Source organism: Ovis canadensis, chromosome 5 (assembly GCF_042477335.2).
Source record: "Ovis canadensis isolate MfBH-ARS-UI-01 breed Bighorn chromosome 5, ARS-UI_OviCan_v2, whole genome shotgun sequence".
NCBI classification, from domain to species: Eukaryota; Metazoa; Chordata; class Mammalia; order Artiodactyla; family Bovidae; genus Ovis; species Ovis canadensis.
In genome coordinates this window covers 64,419,277-64,437,533 of record NC_091249.1, presented here as the reverse complement: position 1 = coordinate 64,437,533, position 18,257 = coordinate 64,419,277, and the positions used below count along the sequence as shown (strand labels likewise).

Sequence of the window (18,257 nt, the reverse complement as noted above, 5' to 3'; positions counted from 1 at the left end):
ACTCTTGCGACCCCATAGACTGTAGCCCAGAAGGCTCCTCTGTCCATGGAATTTCCCAGCCAAGCATACTGGAGTGGGTTGCCATTTTCTTCTCAACGGGACCTTCCAGACACAGAGATTGAATCTGGGTCTCCGATGCTCCAAGTGGTCTCCTGCATTGCAGGCGGATTCTTCACTGACTGAGCTACCGGGGAAGCCCACATAACAGCAACACAATGAGATATAATAACAGGCATTGTTGCTAAGCGTACAGTATCGGTATTGATAGGCAAATGTATGGGAAAATACAAGCCTCCTATCCCTACCCCAAACTGATTCCTCCAAAGGTTAGGCATATTCATCTTGTTACTATTGCTCCACCTGTTATATAGATGTACACCGAATACTCCAATACTTTGGCCACCTGATGTGAAGAACTGACTCACTGGAAAAGACCCTGATGTTGGGAAAGATTGAAGGTGGGAGAAGGGGAAGACAGAGGATGAGATGGTTGGATGGCATCACTGACTCGATGGACGCGAGTCTGAGTGAACTCCGGGAGTTGGTGATGGACAGGGAGGCCTCGCATGCTGCAGTCCATGGGGTCACAAAGAGTCGGACACGACTGAGCGACTGAACTGAACTGAACAAACTGAATACGGAATATAGATGGTCAGACAGGTATCATTCTTTTGGCTATAAGAGATCCTTGGTGAAAAACCAGAGTAGTTTGTGATATAATGAAGAACATATCTGGTCTTCGTCTCCAGTTACTAGCACAAAGCTTCAAAAACCTTTGTAATTACCTAAGCAATAGGAATCTCTTTGTTATGCTAATGAGATAACTTCCGGCAGGGTCCCTATATAGCTTCAGGATGGAGGAGGTTGCTCACCAGAAAAAAGAAAAAAAAAAAAAAACTATTCAGGGACTTTGCCTGGCAGTTCAGTGATTAAAACTCTGAGCTTCCACTGCAGGGTGCGCAGGTTAGATCTCTAATAAAGGAACTAAGATCTCGCAGGCCACTAGTGCAAACAAAAACAAACAAAAAAAAAAATTGCAGATAAAAGGGCTGGAGTTGGATTCAGTCATATAATTTATGATTTAATTAATCATGACTCATTGAAAAATGCGGGACAATGAGGCTCAGGGAGCTTCCTGGTTGGTGAACATACTGATGTACTGGGAAGGCACACCCTCACTCCATAGAGACAGTAGATCCTTCACTCAGAACCCTCCCAGGCCTTGTCCAATGTCGACCTAAAAAAGTGACTGAGCACAGCACAGCTGAGTTCTGTAAGTCATTCTAGCAAAGTATGGAAGCTGCAGAAGAGTCTGAAGTTAGGGCAGTCTTACTGCAACTGTGTCCTCACCTGTGAAGTTTGGCCAGACTCTGGGGATCTCGTGACAGAAGCAGTTTCATCCTACATGGAACATGATTCAGTCACAGAAAGGAAAGAAGTACTGATAGATGTGTTAGGGAGTTAGAATAGGAAACAGGAGTCCAGAATGGCAGTGGCTAAAAGACAAGGGAGGGAAAAGCCCGCGAAAATGGAACAAAAGAAGGTCCGAGGACCGGCGTGAGGAACTCAGGTGGAACAAACAGCACTCCTGGCTGGCCCAACTTACACAGGGCAGGCCCAGGGGAGGGAAATCACATAAAAAGAGGAGCCAGAGGGCCGCGGTCTCTCTCTCTCCCGCGCGGCGGTGCGCTCCCCCACTCTCTTCTCTTCAAGTCTTTGGATCAGCATTCCCTCATGCCTCGAGGATGTATTTTCCTGCTATTTTCTAAATAAAATAGAGCTGTAATGCAGGGCTGTAACACTGATCTAAGAGTTATAACATGGTCTATTCAAGACCTGAGAGCTATAACATGGCCCGTTGGAGAGCTGTGACCCGCCGAGGTCTCTAACGTCTGTTGCTTCAAATTTTTGTTGAGAGGAGACAGAAGCACCAAAGAGCGTACACTGGGCTGACAGGTGCTACAAGCCAGTCACAAAAAGAACACATGTGAGTCCACTTACATGAAATGTCCAGAATAGGCAAACCTAGAGAAACAGAAAGGTGTTAGTAGATGAGTGATTGTTTAAGGGTCAGCATAGGGTGGGGGTTAGTGAGGCTACAGTAAAGGAAATCCAGTTCCTTTATAAAGGGATGGAAATGTTTTAAAATTAACTGTGGTGATAGTTATACATGTCTGCAAACTTACCAAAAACCATTGAAACACACACTTTAAATGGATGAATTATATGGTATTTGAATTATCTCCCAATAAAGCTATCATTGTTTTTTTTTTAAAAAAAAGAGTGGTATCTTTTATAAATACATACTGAAATAGCTATGTGTGAAATATAAAGTGTCTGAGATATGCTTCAGAAGAATCCACTAGGGGTGGAAAGGAGAACAGAAGAAATAAGACCGGCTGTTAAGTTGATAATGGCTGAAGCTGAGTGCTTGGAGTTTCATTAAACTATTCTCTTCACAGTTAATGTCTGAAAATTTCATAAGAGGAAAAAAAGAAAAATTCCATGCAACAGTCTGACTCACTCAGAAAATAGAGGACTGTCCCTCCTTAGTTATTGTTTAGAGGCCCTGCCCAGAGCCCTCAGGTTGGGGAGATGAATTATTGAGGGGAATCTGAGAGGCACAGAAGCCATGGAGTGTGGAGAGGCGATGGGCACAGGGGCCCCTCTGGGCCAGGGCCCCTCAGCCCCCGCAGCCCTCGCTGACAGCCCGCAGGCCCGGTTGACCGTGGTGGTGGAACTAGAGAGGACAAGATCTGGTAAGAAGCCCCCACACTTTCATCTCAGAAGTAACACAGCCTGGGAGCACCTCCTGGGAGAGGGGGAGGGCAACGCCATTTCACTAGGAAACTAAGGCAAAGGTTGAAGGCAGGACCTGGGGGTCCCAGGAGCTCAGTTTCCCCCAGGAGAGTTGACATGAAGTCCCCCTGTCTCAGGCCCCAAGGAGACCTGCCTCCCTACGCTCCGTCTTGAGGGGGCCAAGAGCATCCGCCTACTTCAGCCTGAGCCTCTGGAGTGTCAGGTAGATACAGGCTGGCCTGGGGTGTGTGTGAGTACAGCGGAAGATGGGAGTGACACTGTTGACTCCTGTCTCTGCTCACAGGAACGATGCATCACCTTTGATAGAGTCCTGGGTTCTGATGCTGCTCAGGTAGGGGTGTCTGATAGGGTGATGGGAGGTGGTTGGGAGCACTCAGGACCCTTGATCCTGAGGTGCTGAGTATTTCCCAGACTCTTTGCTCAGGGCGGGCTGGGTCAGGACACCTGAGTTGGGGGTGTGCCTGTGTCTCCGGCAGGAGGCAGAGCAGGAGCTGCTAGCACGAGTCCGGCCCACACTGGGCTCCGTGAGCCGAGGGTACAGTGTGGCCCTGCTGCTTCGGGGTCGGGAAACGGAGGCGCCCCGGCTCGTGCCTCAGGTGAGTCCCAGAGAAGGCATCAGGCATAGCTGTTTCGAGACTCACATGTTGCCTCCTCCAGGAGACCTCCAAGAACTTTCCCCTCCCCACCCTAGCTGGACTAGATGTCCCTCCTCAGGGTTCCTATAGCACCCCAGAGTCCATACAGGTTGCTTTGCCAGCATCAGTCATGAAGCTGTTGAGAGGTCAGGGAAGGTGGGAGGCTGGGGTATATAGGGTGTGGGTCAGGGAGGGGTGATGTACAAACATCAAATACTCAGGCAAATCTGATTTTCACTGTTCTTACTAATACTGATAGTAAAGTTGAAAGTTTTGTTTTTAGGCTTCATCAGAATGCCCCCAAACTGAAATAATTGCCTCAAAACCTTGTCATGAGCCCCTACCCTTTCAAACACCAGGTCCCACTGAAAATATCTGCTCCCTTGTCTGGCTTCCTGTGAACCATGAGCCCTGGGGCTGTTTTCTGTCTTGGCCACCATGTCCATGGCCCCTAGCACAGGGTCAGGCATAGACTTCGCCCTCGGGAAATGTTGAAAAAGAAATTAATCCTTTCTCAATCTGCACTGAACCCCTTTCTCCACGTCAGCTGCTACAGGTGCTGTTTGAAGAAGCTCTGCCCCTCAGGGGCTCTGATGCTGTGCTTAGCACTATTAGCCTAGTTCAGGTGAGGCCCTGGGGAAGGGGAAACCTGGGGCACCAAGGCCACGGTGATGCTGCCATAGAGCCTGAGACACGAGGGCAACCTGAAGGGCTTGGGTCTCTGCTGCTCACCAGTGTTGGCTTGCCTTGCTGGGCTCTCCTGTTTTCTGTCTGAAATGGCTGGATTTTGGTGTCCTGCTTGGCTCATAGGGCCCCAATGGGAGAGTCACGTGAGCCAAAGTCTGAGTAAACATTTGGTTCGTAACAGATGTTGTGCTTCTGTGATCTCAGCTCAGCGCCAACAGGAGGATCCGGGATTTGCTGACTCCAGGGGCAGGGAACCTATCCGTGCTGGACGTGGCTCCTCTGGGCTTGTGAGTGTCCAGAGCCCAGTGAGGTCTGAGAGCGCTTATCTTTAGGCAGGGCTGACACCCAAAACCAAGTTATTGGAGGCTTCTGCCCACTGCCACTCCAAGGATGAGAGGCTCTGAACTCGGGGTCATGCTTACAGGGCCTGGGTTTGCCCCCAGGACTCCCTCTCACAGTCTTCCCTTCATCCCTCTCACTCTTCTCTCCACCCCATCCACTTATACCTCCTCAGCTCTGTCATCACCATCCCAGGTGACCTGGGCATCTCACCGAGCAGAACTCCTGCTTATCCATCTATAAAATGAGAGGAATCCCAACTACCTTGTTCCCCACACTGGGCAGATAATAGGAGAAAAAAATAAGATCATGAGGATGAGAGGCTTCTAGGGGACATACTGAGCTTGGAGCCTTGGGGATGATTCTTATAGGCTTTAGGTATGCCCATGGGCTCCCCATGTAGAGATTCTGGGGGCTGGACAGAACCCCTGTGCTTAGGAGCTGAGTCCAGGCTTCCCTTCCTCCAGGGTGGTGGAAAATGCCAGTGAAGTGGAGGTATCGGACTCAAGAGCTGCCTCAGAGCTGTACTTGCGGGCTGCATGTGGAGAAGGCAGGTGAGGACAGGAGAACCCCTGTCACTCCCCCAACCCCGCCCTGGTCGTTTTGGCCTGAGCCTATGGTCTCCATCACAGGAGCTGCTCTCTGCTCACTGTCACCATGTCTTGCCTGGCGCCTGACCCTTCTGAGGGGCCTGGGAACCAGGGGATGTGGCAAGGAGCCTTGCGGATCCTGCAGCTTCCAGGAGAAGTGTAAGTCACATGGGGGTTTTTAATAGCTTTAAGGAAGGGTTGGGGAGAGGGTGGCTGAAATATGGATGTAGAGACCCAGGCCAGCATCAGAGTCTCATCTTTTCCTCACCTCTGACATGCTCAAGGATTTGCTCCCTTTAGTATTTCTTGTAAAGCAGGTCTACTAGCAATGAACTTCCTCAAACTTTTTGTTTATCTGGGAATATCTTATTTCTTGCTAGATGTAGAAATTTTAGTTGACAGGGTTTTTTTCCTTTCAACGTTTTAACTATGTTATCGCACTGCCTTTTGGGATCCATGGTTTCTAATGAGGAATTGGTTTTTAATCTTATTGAAGATCCTTTGTGCATAGTAAGTCTTTCATAAGTTTGGGCTAATTTTGGAGCATTATTTCTTCAGATATTCTTTCTACCCTTTTCTCTTTCTTTTCTCCCTCTGGGTCTCCCATTATGTATATGTGTGTACACTCGATGGCAGCCAACAGGTCTCTCAGGCTCATTTTCCTTTTTTTTTTTTTTTCTTTCTTCTCCTCAGACTGAATAATTTTATTTGACCTATCTTGGAGAAGGAAATGGCAACCCACTCCAGCATTTGTGCCTGGGAAATCCCATGGATAGAAATGTCTGGCAGGCTACAGTTCATGGGGTTACAAAGAGTAGGATATGACTTAACAACTAAACCACCACAACCACACCCAGATTTACTTGCTCAGATCTGCCCTCTAGTGAATTTTAAATTTCAGTTATTGTACTTTTCAGCTCCAGAGTTTCTCCTTGGTTCCTTTTTATGATTTCTATCCTATTGATAATCACTGAGACCTCATTTTCTTGATTTAGTCTTCTGAAAATATCTAAGACAGTTGATTTAAATTCTTTGTCTACTGAATCCAGTGTCTGCTTCCTCAGGGGCAGATTTTATTCATTTCTTTTTCTTTTTTCCCTTTGAGTGAGCCATATTTTCTTATTTACATGCCTCATATTTTTTTTTCTGGAAACTGGTCAATTTGAGTATTTTTGTGAAGACTGTATTATTTACTGTGCTGATCCCTTAAGTCTCCATTCTTTTTCCTCAGTGCTCTAACATTTTAGATATGATAACCTGGTAACTGTAAACGTTGGATTCTCCCTCCTTTCCAGGGTTTGACTTGTTGCTTACTGCGGGCATCAGCCATCCATTTACTTAGTTACTTTTCCAAACAATTTTTGCAAAGACTGTACTCCTTGCAGTCACTGAAATCTTCATTCTGTTATCTCAGTGCTTAGCCAATGACACAGAATTCCCTAACGTCCAAGAATACATCTCCACCTCAAAAAAAAGATAGGAAAGGGAGGAAAAAGAAGAAGGAAGAGAGGAAGGGGAAAGGGAATGAGGAGAGAGGAATTAAAGGCAGCAGGAGGTGGGAAGGAGGATAGGAGAAAAAAAGGAGGAAAGACAAAGAAAAAAAATCCTCTAGGTTTCTACACACTGACTTTGTGTTGGGTCCGTCCTTCAGTGCTCAGCCAGGCCATTTACTGCTCTGCCTTAGCTTTACATCCTGCTTGCGCTGAGCCCTCAATCAGCCAGAGGTGAAAGCCTATGGTCTTTTCAGGTCTTTTCTTACCGTACACACTGCCTTGGACACGTGTGTGACTTTCTAGGTCCCCTAGTACACATGGCAACTTTTCAAAAACTCTTATTCCCCCAAAATTTCACTACCCAACTTTTCTGCCTAGTCTTTTCATGTGTCTACTACTTGCCCTGTTATTTATTTCTTGTTCTTTCATCTCTCAAAGTTTGGAGGGACCACCCTCTGGCATAGCTCTTCTGCCCCAAGAAAATTCTAAGACAAGGGAAACAAAAGGAAACTCCTTTTGTCAGTCCTTTGTGTGAAACCCAGACAGTCAAAACAAACACAATTCCTTGGGAATGAGATCTACTCTGCTCTTTTCAGAACCAGGTACCACCATCAGAAATGTGGGCTGTACTGGGGAGAAGGTTGGGGGTAAAGTAACTTAAAAACACCACAAAGATCTCTTACCATAGTAAAGTTGCCTTTCTCCTGGTTAAACTTCACTTGATTGCTGTAAATCTTTGACTAACTCCTAGAGTTTCAGTAAGGTTGATTCTGACCATTTTTTTGCCAGATGCTTCTGAGGAGGGACAAAACCCTAGAGTTCCCTGTTCTGCCATTTTTGTTAATGTCACCTTGCTTTGCCACTTTAAAATTGGGTTGCATTTTTATGTATGTATGTATTTCCCCCCTGCAATGGAAGCACACAGTCCTAACCACTGAACCACCAGAGAATTCCCCAAGTTATACTTTTATTACTGAAGTGTAAGAGTTCTTTATATATTCTGGATACAAGTCCCTTGTCAAATGTGCAATTAAATTCTTTTTTACTATGAGGATGTATTATTTGTGTAACTTAAAAAATAATAAAATAAAGATCTATATAAGGTCGCAAATCTGTCTGGTGGTACACAAAAGTGACTGGAAATAGTCAACCTTTCATCAGAGTGTGATCTGCGCCAGTTCTCTCTCTACCTACCAGTAGGCATCTCTTTTCTTCCTCCCTCCCTCCCTCCCACCCTCCCTCTGGCAGAGACTGTCCCCTGCTGCAGGTACTAGCTGGAAACGTGGCTGGTGAAGAGGTGGAGGGCTCTCTGACCTGGATTGTCTCATGGCTTCTGGAAGGAAACAACTACAGTGGCCTTCTTCTTCGCCTGGATCCTCAAGGTGGCTTGGGGTAGGGTGTGGTTTCTTTGGGAAGCTCTAGGATCTGGCATTACCTGTCACCCAACCAGTTGCAGCCCCAACCCTAACAAGCCCAGAAAGGGATGGGATGGCCAGGATTCAGAAAAGTTGCAGAAGGGTTCAGCTGCCAAAGCCTGGAAAGGCAGGGCCAACAGTAAAAGCCTCACCCTTTCAGTGGCCTTCAATGGTGTATCAGGCATTTTTATGCTGACTAAAACCTCTGATTATTACCACAGCCTCATGAGGCGGATCAAATCTATGGGTGAGGAAAGGAAGACAGGTTTAATTTATAAACAAGGAAAAGGAGGATCAGAGAAGGGAAGGTGCTTTCCTATTTTCACATACTCTTTAAAAGATCAGGACTCTGTGAAATATGATGTCAGAGATATGGAGGAGGTCAAGTGGAGGGTATAGAACAAACAAGAATGTTCTTAAGTTGATAATTGTTGAAGCTGGATAAGAGAATGGACCTCCCAGACTCTTCATATGTCTGAACTTTTCCGTTAATAAGAGTGAAAAAAAAAAAAAGTCTGGTGCTCTGTCTCCAAAATCAACAGACATACATTCATTTGGCCAATGTATTCCCAGACCTCACCCTATGTCAGGCCCTGTGGAATGAGGAAAATAAGTTGGGGCAGTCCACATTCTCAAGGACAAAGCAGGGAGTAAAAGAAGTGTGTTTATGTACAGACCAGTTTGGGATTATGGTTAAGGGCACAGGCTTTACTGTCAGACAGAACCTGGCTTGAGTTTCAGCTTTGCCACTCACCAGGGAGTTGTTTGACTTCTGAGCTCCAGTTGCCTCATCTGGAAAATGTGGAGGGAGGCAGAGTAAACCAGAGTTGCTACCTCATTGGAGCATTGTGTGGATAAAAGGAGACAATCCACAGAAAGCCTTGGCACAGTACCATCAGACACATGTAAATGCCTGATAGGTGTTGGTTATTTTTATGAAAAATACTCTTAATAAAAATTAAAAGTATTACAAACAGTGTGCTTTGGATCTCAGAGGAAGGAGAGATTCATTCTGTGTCTCCCCTTAGGCAGTCCCCTGAGCTTGTCCCAGTCTGCTTTGTTGGGGGCCGCAGGAAGGAGGAGGAAGGTGAAACACGTGAGGCCCACCCTGTGGGACACAGTAGAAGAGGCCCGGGCCCGCCGAGCTGGTCTGAAGAGCCTGCGATCAGGCCTCCTTAGGGACGCCCTGACAGACAGTGGGCTCAGCCAACTGGGCAGGGCGCTGCGGGAGCTGCATGTGAGCAAGGTGAGGCCTGGGAGTGCCTGAGCCAGCGATGGCCAGAGCCTACCCAGAATCCTTTCTCTGTAGGTGGTAAAAGCCTGGAGCCAGCGCTGGGGAAGCTGGATGCACAAAGCAGTCAAAACTGAGGCTGCGGGGTTCCCAGAACCACAGGTACATCTTCTCATCCAAATTCTTGGGAGCCCTATTGATGTCTGCTGCTTTATTCTGTATATAGCACACTGTAAGGCAGCCCTTCCTTCATTCATTAATGTCCTCATTCTCAAACATTTACACTGACCATTCACTATGTACTGGGTATAACATCATGCAGGCCCTGGGAAACCCCTGTCCTCATGGAGTTTACAATCCTCTGGAGAGAAACTATTACTCCGTGATCAGTGCTCTGAAGGGCTTATCCGAAGGGTTCTATGCAGGCATGTAAGTTAGTATTGGCAAGAGAGGGAAGGTGATCTCATGGAAACTTGAAACCTGAAGGAAGTGACTACCAAAGATGAATGAAGGACATTCCAGGCAGAGAAAATAAGAGGAAAAGTCTCAGAGGTAAGTCCTTGGTCTCTCTGGGGGACTGCAAGTAGCTCAATCTGCTGGAGTATAGAGTTTGAGGAAGAAAGTCCAGAGAGAAGGATTGGTGAGTGAAGCAGGGGCCTGGTCATGCAGGTCTTTGTAAATATTTTAAGATGTTTTGGACTTTGCCTTGAAGGTCAAGGGAAGCCGCAATTTATTTTAAACAAGGATGACAGTACTGCTCCCACTTTTCAGCAAACGGAAACTCAGAGAAGTGATGTGAGTAATCCAGGGTCTGTAGGGTCATCAAAGGCAGCAGAGGTGCAGACATCCAAGTCTTCAGACCCAGGATAAGGCTTTCGTTCTCTTAGGATGCATGGCCTCCCTTGGGCAGAAGGTGGCACTGTCTTCCATGATTTGTCACAGGGTGGCTAGATGGTCGCCTCTGTCCAACTTCTCCTGGTCCTTCCCTTTTCATAATTACTTAGTACTCATTTTTTACAGCCCTGGGCCTTGGGGATTAGGCTTATAAATTCCAAGTTATTGAACAAAGCTGGCCACTGCTTAGTGCTTTGGGTGCCTTTTCTCATTTAATGTTCTTTACAACTTTTATCAGCTCCACTTCATGGATAAGAAAACAGAGGCTCAAAAGACTAGCCACCTCCTTGAGGTCATATAGCTAAGAAAAGGGGGTGGGGTGGGGCTGGGACCTTGATCCTGGGAGGAAAGGTACAGACTTCTCACTCATAATATTATTCTCAGCAGGTGACACATTCAACAGCAAGCCCCAGCCCAGGTCTCCAGGAGCCTCAAGGTGACACTGGTGCTTGGGGTTTAGCTGGAGGTCTTCTCCATCTTTTGGTTACTTAACTGCATTCTCCTCCAGTGGCAGGAAGAACAGCATCTATAGGACCTGATCTCCACCAAATGCATCCACTCAGGGACTCTGAGGAACAGGTAATAACACCTCATGTACCCCAGAACAACTGGAAGTAAAGAGTCACAGAGAGCCAATAACATGTCTCCTGCTTACCTTGCCCTCACAGGGAGAAATGCAGAGCTTCTGGCAGATAAAGGGCCTGTAGAGCTATTGGATTCCTCAGGATGGGCATGGGAGGGGCTGTTTCCCTACTAGGGCCTCCATGGCACCTCTTGGCGGAAATTGGTATCTCTCCTCTTCCCTCATAGCCTGAGTCTCTGTCCAGGGGACAGGTTCTTCCAGGCCAGCTAGCCTCCTGATGTCATTCTAGGGCCTGCCCTGGTAATGGGGCTCTGCTGGAGAGGTTGGGCCCTTTATCCCAAGACTGTGTGCACACATGGGCTTCTGACTGAGCCTAGATCGATATCATGTAGGCCCAGCAGGCCCCGGATGTGGCCCTACACTTCTTCTTGGCTCAGGCCCAGAGGCACAGACTGCGAGAACAGCACCAAGCGTGGATCCAAGAGGAGGTGAAACATACGGAACAGGAGGAAGAGGTGGTGGCGGGTGACCAGGCCAAAGGCCTGCTGGCTGAAGAGGTGAGGAGGGTCCAGTTGGGGACTTAAGGCTTCTTCTAACCTGGCCAGGCAGGGGGCTAGGGGCTGGGATCTACCCTCAAAGACTGGGCAGCACCCTCTCTCATGGCCCTCACAGCTTTGCAGGGGACACATGAGGCAATCTCAGTGCTAAGTGCTGTGAAAGAGGGAGTTAGTGACTCACTGGAACAAAGAAGTGTACCTGGACCAGGCTGGAATGGAGCAGAGATGGCATCTAAGCTGAGGTGTAAACGACAAACAAATCAGCCAGAGAAATACAGTAGATTCAGATCCACAGGGCAGTTTGTGCTCACATAGAGGCATCCAGTGAAGGTAACTTGTTTAAACAAGAAACAATACATGTGTGCACAGAGGTGGGGTCAGGGGAGATGGGAGACATGTTTTGAGAAGAGAATTCCGTAGGAGCAAAAGTCCAAAGGGAAGCAATGGCAAAGCAGGTTCTGGGTGTTGCGTATTTTCCATCTGGCTGGAGCCTGGCAGGTGTGGTCAGAGGCAAAACTAAAGAGACCAGCTGGTGTCAACACTCTGGATTTGGACTTTACACCAAGGATGATGGTGAACTGTTGAAAGGCATGTCATCTCAGTCCTGTCCCTCACTAGTCATGTGAATTTGAGCAAGTTAGGTCACTTCTCTGATCCACTGTTTCCAAATCTATAAAATGGCAACTATCTCAAAGGTTATCATTAGTTCAAATCATAATAAAAAGTATGTAGAGCCGAGCCTGGCACACAGGCTGGACTCCACATAGAGCATGTGTTATCAACTGAAGGACTCCAAGGAGAGGCAGAGATGGCACCGGGAGCAGACAGTGCTGAGATGTCAGCTGGAGGCCCTTCAGGCAGAACGGGATGCCGCAGAGCAGGACCTGACAGCCCTCTATGACCTACACGTGCAGGCTGCCAGGGCTCAGACACGCCATGTGCTGCAGGTCAGTTGGGAGAGACAGAGGGCAGGCCTTGAGCTGGTCCCAAGGCTACCTGACTGATGGGAATCTTGGAATGTGGGCACAGGTTTTTCGAGCCTGGCAGGGCCTCTGCGAGGAGCAGGCCATGACCACAGAGCATCACTACCGCAGCCTGCTGGCTGGCATCTTGCAAGACTCCATCAGCTTGGCCACACAGAACCAGGAGCTCCAAGCCCAGAATAAGCAACTTCAGCAGACTGGGCTGGCAGAGGTCGTACTGGATACCTGCCCTGAGGAGAAATCTGGTGATCAGGAATCCAACAGGGGCACTTTCTTCTCTCCTCATTTGTAAAAGTCCTAGAAGGGAGAGGAAGTTGGGACACAACAGCCAAGCTTACCTCTACTAGATAAATAATCACATCACTAACCAGGGTGCATTGTGCCAGTCCCTGCTAAACGCCTAATATCCCTTATTTGATTTAGAGATTTCCACTACCCTATATGGAGATGCAGGAGACATGGGCTCCATCCCTGGGGGTCAGGAAGATCCCCTGGAGTAGGAAATGACACAAGGGAGCCAGGCGGGTTACAGTCCATGGGGTCACAGTCAGACACAACTGAGCACACGCACACATACACACACACTACCCTATACTGTAGTAGGTATCATTCGAGCCGCATTTCAGAGATAAGCCTACTAAAGCTAGCAGAGGTTAAGTGACTGTTCAAGGACAGCCTGCTAATAAGTGCTGGAGCCAGAATTAACACTCAACCCTGGTTGGCTATAGTTCTACACTGCAGGTAGCAGTGGTTCAAAAGCTGTAGTGTGCCTCAGAATCACCTAGGGAACTTACTGAAGAGAAAACAAAAAGATTCCCAAACCCCAGTCCCTAAGATTCTGCTTCAAAAGGACTTCCCTCCCCCCCCCCCCCCCACATGCTTACCAGGTATTTTACCACAGGAGCTGGGGCCTGACATTCCTCTGGTCAGGAGAAGAGACGACCGGCAGGAATACCAGTGAGGGATTCAGAGCATAAGAACCAAAACTACCTTGAGTCCTAAGAGTTCTCTAGCCTACAGTCTACAATCTTGCGGGCTCGCAAAAGAATTGGATATGACTTAGCAACTAAACAACAAGTTTTGTACTTCAGAGAAATTTCCAAAGCTCTGTGCCAGAGAAAATTCGGCTTCACAGAGTTCTCAAAGGAAATTACCATGTTGGCAAGAGCTGAGAGAAAGCAGCCTTCTCTCTTAATCTGTAAGTCACCCCAGGATTAAGACACTCAGGGCACCAAATGAATGAATTATGTTTGAGCTATGCAACACAGAAGACACAGGACAACCATGACCAACTGTAGGAATCACCTACACCCCAGAGCACTTTATTAAGACGTTATTGCTTATGCAGCTAGACACTGATTGACTTAAGCAAGTTTCCCTGTGCCTGGTCCCAGGCCACTCCATGTAGAGTTTCCCCAGGCAGATGGGAACTGGGTCGTTGCGAGGAAAGGGCAGGACCCAGAGAGGGAAGGATAACACCTCCGAGGAGCTCTAGAGGGGACACTGGGCCTTGAGAGAGCCCTTAGGGTGAGCAGAGATATCAGGAGTGTAGACTCAAGCCAGGGCCCAGGGGCAACATTCCCTGAGATGAGTCAAGCCCCAGTCCTCTCTGAGGATTCCAGAACAAAGGCTAGGTGTGGAGAGAGCAGGGGGTTACCTCCAGGTGCTGCCGGAGCCACGGAAGCATGGCAGAGGCCTGGGTGATGGACATACACAAAACCTTCGGTAACTGGGCTTTCCTACATGACACTGGGAGATGAGCTATGTTATGGGGGAGCTGTGTACCATGGTTGGGCTGGAGCATCCAGCACCAGGCCTGGGGGGCTATGGGTCTGCTGGGGTGACCACAGCAGGCAAGGAAAGCCAACTGCATTCACACAGGATGAAGCAGCATGCCTCCTCCCTCAGCACAGGACAACTTCTCAGGCCTCTGAACGGATGCTCCCCTAATTCCTTAGTCTGGAAGAACTTGTGGGGGTGGAAGTTTCCTCAATCAAACCCAGCCTTCAAGTCTCCCAGGGATAACCTACCTCCAGAGACTAACGTGGCTGCTCCCACTTCCCCTGCTTTTCTTACAAGGCACTTGTTACAGGGCTGCTGAGGGGAGGGGTCAGCACTGGGAGATGGCTCTGATGGTGGTGCCCAACCTACAGGTCAGGAGTCAGGGTGGAGGTGGTGAGGGGCTAGCGACTGCCGTAGTACAGGCGTACTGCCAGGCCGATGAGCAGCGTGGCCAGGAAGAAGGCAGCGGTGAGCTGAAGCCGCAGCAGGGCGGCTGACAGCACGGCGTTGACCACTAGAGAGCAGGACACGACAAAGAGGCGTGTGATGCTGCTGCCATGTTTCATGACGGCCGACATGAGTAGTCCATTCAGTGCCTGGCTCAGCACCACGAGTGCCGCCCAGCCCGAGAAGCCCTCCAGGAGGCCCGGGCCGGGGCCACCACCTGCATGCAGACCTAGGTTCAGGAGCACACCAAAAGAGTAAAGGAAGAGGTTTTGAAGGGCCAGCGGCAGCCGCTGCCGCTTCATGAGCAGCTCTGTGTACACAGAGGACAAGCCAGAGATGAGGCAATACAGGATGAGAAGCAGCAGTCCCAGTGGAGTGATGTGCAGGGGCATGGGGCTCGTGGCAGCTGCTGAGGGGGGCCCGGGAAGGGTGGTCCCTGGGTCCTGGAGGCCCCCGGCTGCATAGCAGGCTCCGGCGGCCATCAGCAGCAGCAGCGCTAAGCCCTGGCGGGCAGAGAGGCGGTGTCGGAGGCAGAGGCAGTAGAACAGGGCTGTGCTTCCAATCTTGAGATTGCTCAGCACCTGGTAGGTGCTGGGGTCCATGTAGCGTTGCAGGTAGATCACCAGGTTGTTGTTGGCGCCGTACAGCAGGGCTGACAGTGCGAACGGGGCTGCCTGGCGCCAGGGTGGGGTCCCCTGGGGCCATGCTTGCCAGCCCACCAAGAGGGAGAGGGCGCAGAGCAGCAGCTTGGTCAGTTCAGTCAGCAGTACAGCTGAGGAGGGTCGGAAGGGCACACGGCCATCCACGTGGCACAGTGCCAGCAGTGGGGCATGGGCACCGTACATAGCAGTGGACAGGAGCAGCATGAGGGTCCAGCGGGCCTTCCTGGGACGGCCCAGGCCTGGCACACCCCCGTCCTCTACATTCATGCCCAAACTAGACCCTGGGTGGCTTGTGTAGCTAGCAAGGGGTGGTAAGGTGGGGTGGGGGTTGTGACACGTTCAGGGAAAATCAAGTTATGGAGCTGGCTCCCAGGAGGGAGGAGCCTTGAGAGAGAATACTGAGAGTCAGAGTTAGCTGCAGACTCCACAGTAAGGGCTAGAATTGGAAGGGTGGGTGGCTCTCGAAGCCATGGTCTTGGGGCCAGTCCCATAGGGTTATGGAGGCAAGGGGTTCAGGGTGTTGGCTGATAAGCCACTGTCCAGTCTCTGCAGGAAAGGAAGCAAGGCTGAAGGTGGTGGGAAAGCTGGAGACAGCAAATGGGTGAACGCCAGGGAGGCCAGATTTGGCATCTGTGGCTGAAGGCCTCCACCTGCTCCCCAGCTGCTCATCCTGCCTCCCTCATGGAATCCAGAGCTAGTCGGGCCCTTTGCGCAGGGATTGAAGATAGTCCCTCAATGTCTTCTCCACATTGGGCACAGCATACGCCTGAGCTACATATATGCCAGTGCAGGTGCCCACGGCAAAGCCCAATACTGCTGATGCCCTCAGTTTGGCCACCACATAGCCAGCCAGGAAGCCCTTGAGGAATGGGGAGGACAAGAATGAGGCATCCTGTGGAGGAAAATGTAGGAGAAAAGTCAGCCGGGCTTTCCCCTTCTCTACCTAGGAGCTACTCAAGCCAAGCTTAGCACATCCCACTCCTTACTCTGGAAAGCTGTAGTATGCTCACCAAAGTTTTTCAAGATTCTGGGTCAGAAAAAGAACCCAGGAGTCATGACCACACAATGTCAGAACCCTGAGGTCCAAAAGCTCTAACCAGAAAAGCTCACTGAGAGAGATGTCCCTGATGAATCCGAGCTCTGCCTGCTTCTCCAGTCTTATTTCCTAGCATGCTGCCCTACTGCAGCCAGACCAAACTGCTTTCACTTCTCATGTTCATCATGCTACCTCACACTACCAGGGTTTTGCCTGTGCTGTTCCACCTGCCTGGAAAGTTCCCTCCTCCCCCTCTTTACCCTGTTAACCCTTATTTAAGATTCTAGTTCAACTGCCATTTATAGGGAAATGTTCCTTGGGGGTCACAAAGAACAGGAACTCAATAAACAACAAGTTGCTAAATAAATCTCTACCATCCATTCAAAAGCATATTGGATAATAAAGCCTAAGAGGGATGGGGTGGTGGTGGTAGGCAGCAGGCACACCTTTCTTTACCTGGCCTACACCACTGTTGACTTCATCTTCCACACGCTGCTGCAGGCGTTCCAGCTGGTTCTTGAGAAAAGCCAGGTCCTTAAGCTTGGGAAGAGAATCCTAGGACAAAGAAGAGGCTGGCTCCAGAAGGCTGACACAGCCCTCTACCCTGCTCAAGTCTGAGCCTGAGAAACCTCTTCCTATAAAACTTTCTTGATGTGATAGTAGTAAAAGAAGAAAGGCATTGAAAAATAAAGAATTCACATGAGCGCGTGGGAAGGGATGACAGACAGGATCTACATCGGTAACTTACAAACACTCTTGCAGGACCTTTATACAGCAAGCAGTGTATAGGGGAAGAGAAGGGACAGCTAGGGGACTTTTAATTAGGTTTATCAGGCAAGCACCAGTTAGTCAGTGAGTGTGTGCGCGCACTCGTAGTCTCTCAGTCATGTCTGACTCTTTAGACCCTATGAACTATAGCCCTCCACGCTCCTCTGTCCACAGGATTTTCCAGGCAAGAATACTGCAGTGGTTGCCATTTCCTCTTCCAGGGATCTTCTCCATTCAAGGACTGAACCCAAATCTCTGGGGTCTCCTGCACTGGAATCTTTACCACTGAGCCTCCTGGGAAGCCCACTAGTGAGTATAAGCTACCTGAAAGTCTGTCTCATCTAGTGTGTTTGGAGGCCTAACACAGGAACCGCAGGTACTTAGTAAATGTATGGGTGGTGCTGAACTTCCAGACTAATGATGAGTAATGGCCTGAGGCAGTTCCTTGGACAATTTGGGGGTAAACCTGATTTCTGCCTAGGTTTCTCCCCCTTCCTCCCTAAAGCCACCCCAAACAGAATGTGTGGATGTATGAGCTGGAGTTTGGTGAGGAGATAGGGAAGGTGGCTGTCTGCAGGAGTGTGAGTAAATGAATTCAGTGATTCTGGTCGCATATAAGTATGAAATTAGTAAGTGCCCAAGGAATGTGATCAAAAACGGATGTGTCTCTGTGGTCTAGAAACTTCCAATCTCTAGAAGGAAAATTTAGGGGGTTAAGGAACGGAGTAGAGTTAGGAGTGTCTGCAAGTAACTTAAGAATCGCTATGGTCCAAGAGTGGAAGGTGGGGGGACACCTGGGAGAATCCCTGGCTCTGCTTGCCTCGCGTAATGCTCTGCCACCCCACTTCCCCTTACTGAGGCAGTTGACAGGAGTAACTTCCCTGGTGGCTCAGCTGGTAAAGAATGCTCTTGAAATGCGGGAGACCTAGGTTCGATCCCTGGGTTGGGAAGATCCCCTGGAGAACGGGATACCCGGAACGGCTACCCATTCCAGTATTCCGGCCTGGAGAATTCCATGGACTGTACAGTCCATGCGGTCGCAAGGAGTCGGACACGACTGAACAACTTTCACAGGAGTAAAAGTTTGCCCCCAGGAGAAACAAGGGGCACTCTCATCCAGGAGCCTTTCCAATTGTCGCCTCTCCCCAGGACTAAAAAGGTGGGAAGCCCACCCCTGACTGCAGACAATCCTCATATCCACTCACCTTGTCATCCGCCATCTTCCCTGCAGAACTTGTTGCGCAGGCGCAGCACCGCCTCCCCCCTGGCAAACGCTACCGCCATCTTTACTGAGGGCACAGGTACTTCCGGGGCATTTCAGGAAAAGGTGGAGGC

General features: G+C 49.4%; 3 protein-coding genes across 3 annotated transcripts; 1 reads left to right on the top strand and 2 right to left on the bottom strand.

Annotated features, from left to right (window-relative positions):
• Positions 1–2,632: 2,632 nt before the first annotated feature.
• On the top strand, positions 2,633–12,554 carry LOC138441601 (uncharacterized). Its single transcript, XM_069592717.1, has 12 exons — positions 2,633–2,759; positions 2,937–3,022; positions 3,104–3,151; positions 3,297–3,416; positions 4,003–4,080; positions 4,347–4,429; positions 4,949–5,035; positions 7,813–7,946; positions 9,008–9,225; positions 11,080–11,244; positions 12,033–12,191; positions 12,274–12,554. Exons 1-12 carry the CDS (start codon positions 2,633–2,635, stop codon positions 12,517–12,519), a joined length of 1,551 nt encoding a protein of 516 aa, XP_069448818.1. The 3' UTR covers positions 12,520–12,554.
• A 958-nt stretch (positions 12,555–13,512) lies between these two features.
• Positions 13,513–15,385, bottom strand: SLC35A4 (solute carrier family 35 member A4). The gene has a single exon (XM_069589846.1). The coding sequence runs from the start codon at positions 15,383–15,385 to the stop codon at positions 14,411–14,413; it is 975 nt and encodes a 324-aa protein (XP_069445947.1). The 3' UTR covers positions 13,513–14,410.
• Positions 13,513–18,236, bottom strand: LOC138440394 (SLC35A4 upstream open reading frame protein). The gene is made up of 3 exons (XM_069589850.1): positions 18,128–18,236; positions 16,611–16,709; positions 13,513–16,010 (listed from the first exon to the last, which is right to left on the bottom strand). Exons 1-3 carry the CDS (start codon positions 18,140–18,142, stop codon positions 15,813–15,815), a joined length of 312 nt encoding a protein of 103 aa, XP_069445951.1. The 5' UTR covers positions 18,143–18,236; the 3' UTR covers positions 13,513–15,812.
• Between the last annotated feature and the right edge of the window lie 21 nt (positions 18,237–18,257).

Bases quoted from the DNA above. Each gene is read 5' to 3' on its own strand.
- SLC35A4 (XM_069589846.1), bottom strand. From the start codon at position 15,385: ATGAATGTAGAGGACGGGGGTGTGCCAGGCCTGGGCCGTCCCAGGAAG.
- LOC138441601 (XM_069592717.1), top strand. From the start codon at position 2,633: ATGGAGTGTGGAGAGGCGATGGGCACAGGGGCCCCTCTGGGCCAGGGC. The intron at 7,947-9,007 runs GTGGCTTGGGGT...GTCTCCCCTTAG, and splicing joins TCTTCGCCTGGATCCTCAAG to GCAGTCCCCTGAGCTTGTCC. The intron at 11,245-12,032 runs GTGAGGAGGGTC...TATCAACTGAAG, and splicing joins AAGGCCTGCTGGCTGAAGAG to GACTCCAAGGAGAGGCAGAG.
- LOC138440394 (XM_069589850.1), bottom strand. The intron at 16,011-16,610 runs GTAAAGAAAGGT...TTTCCTCCACAG, and splicing joins TCAACAGTGGTGTAGGCCAG to GATGCCTCATTCTTGTCCTC.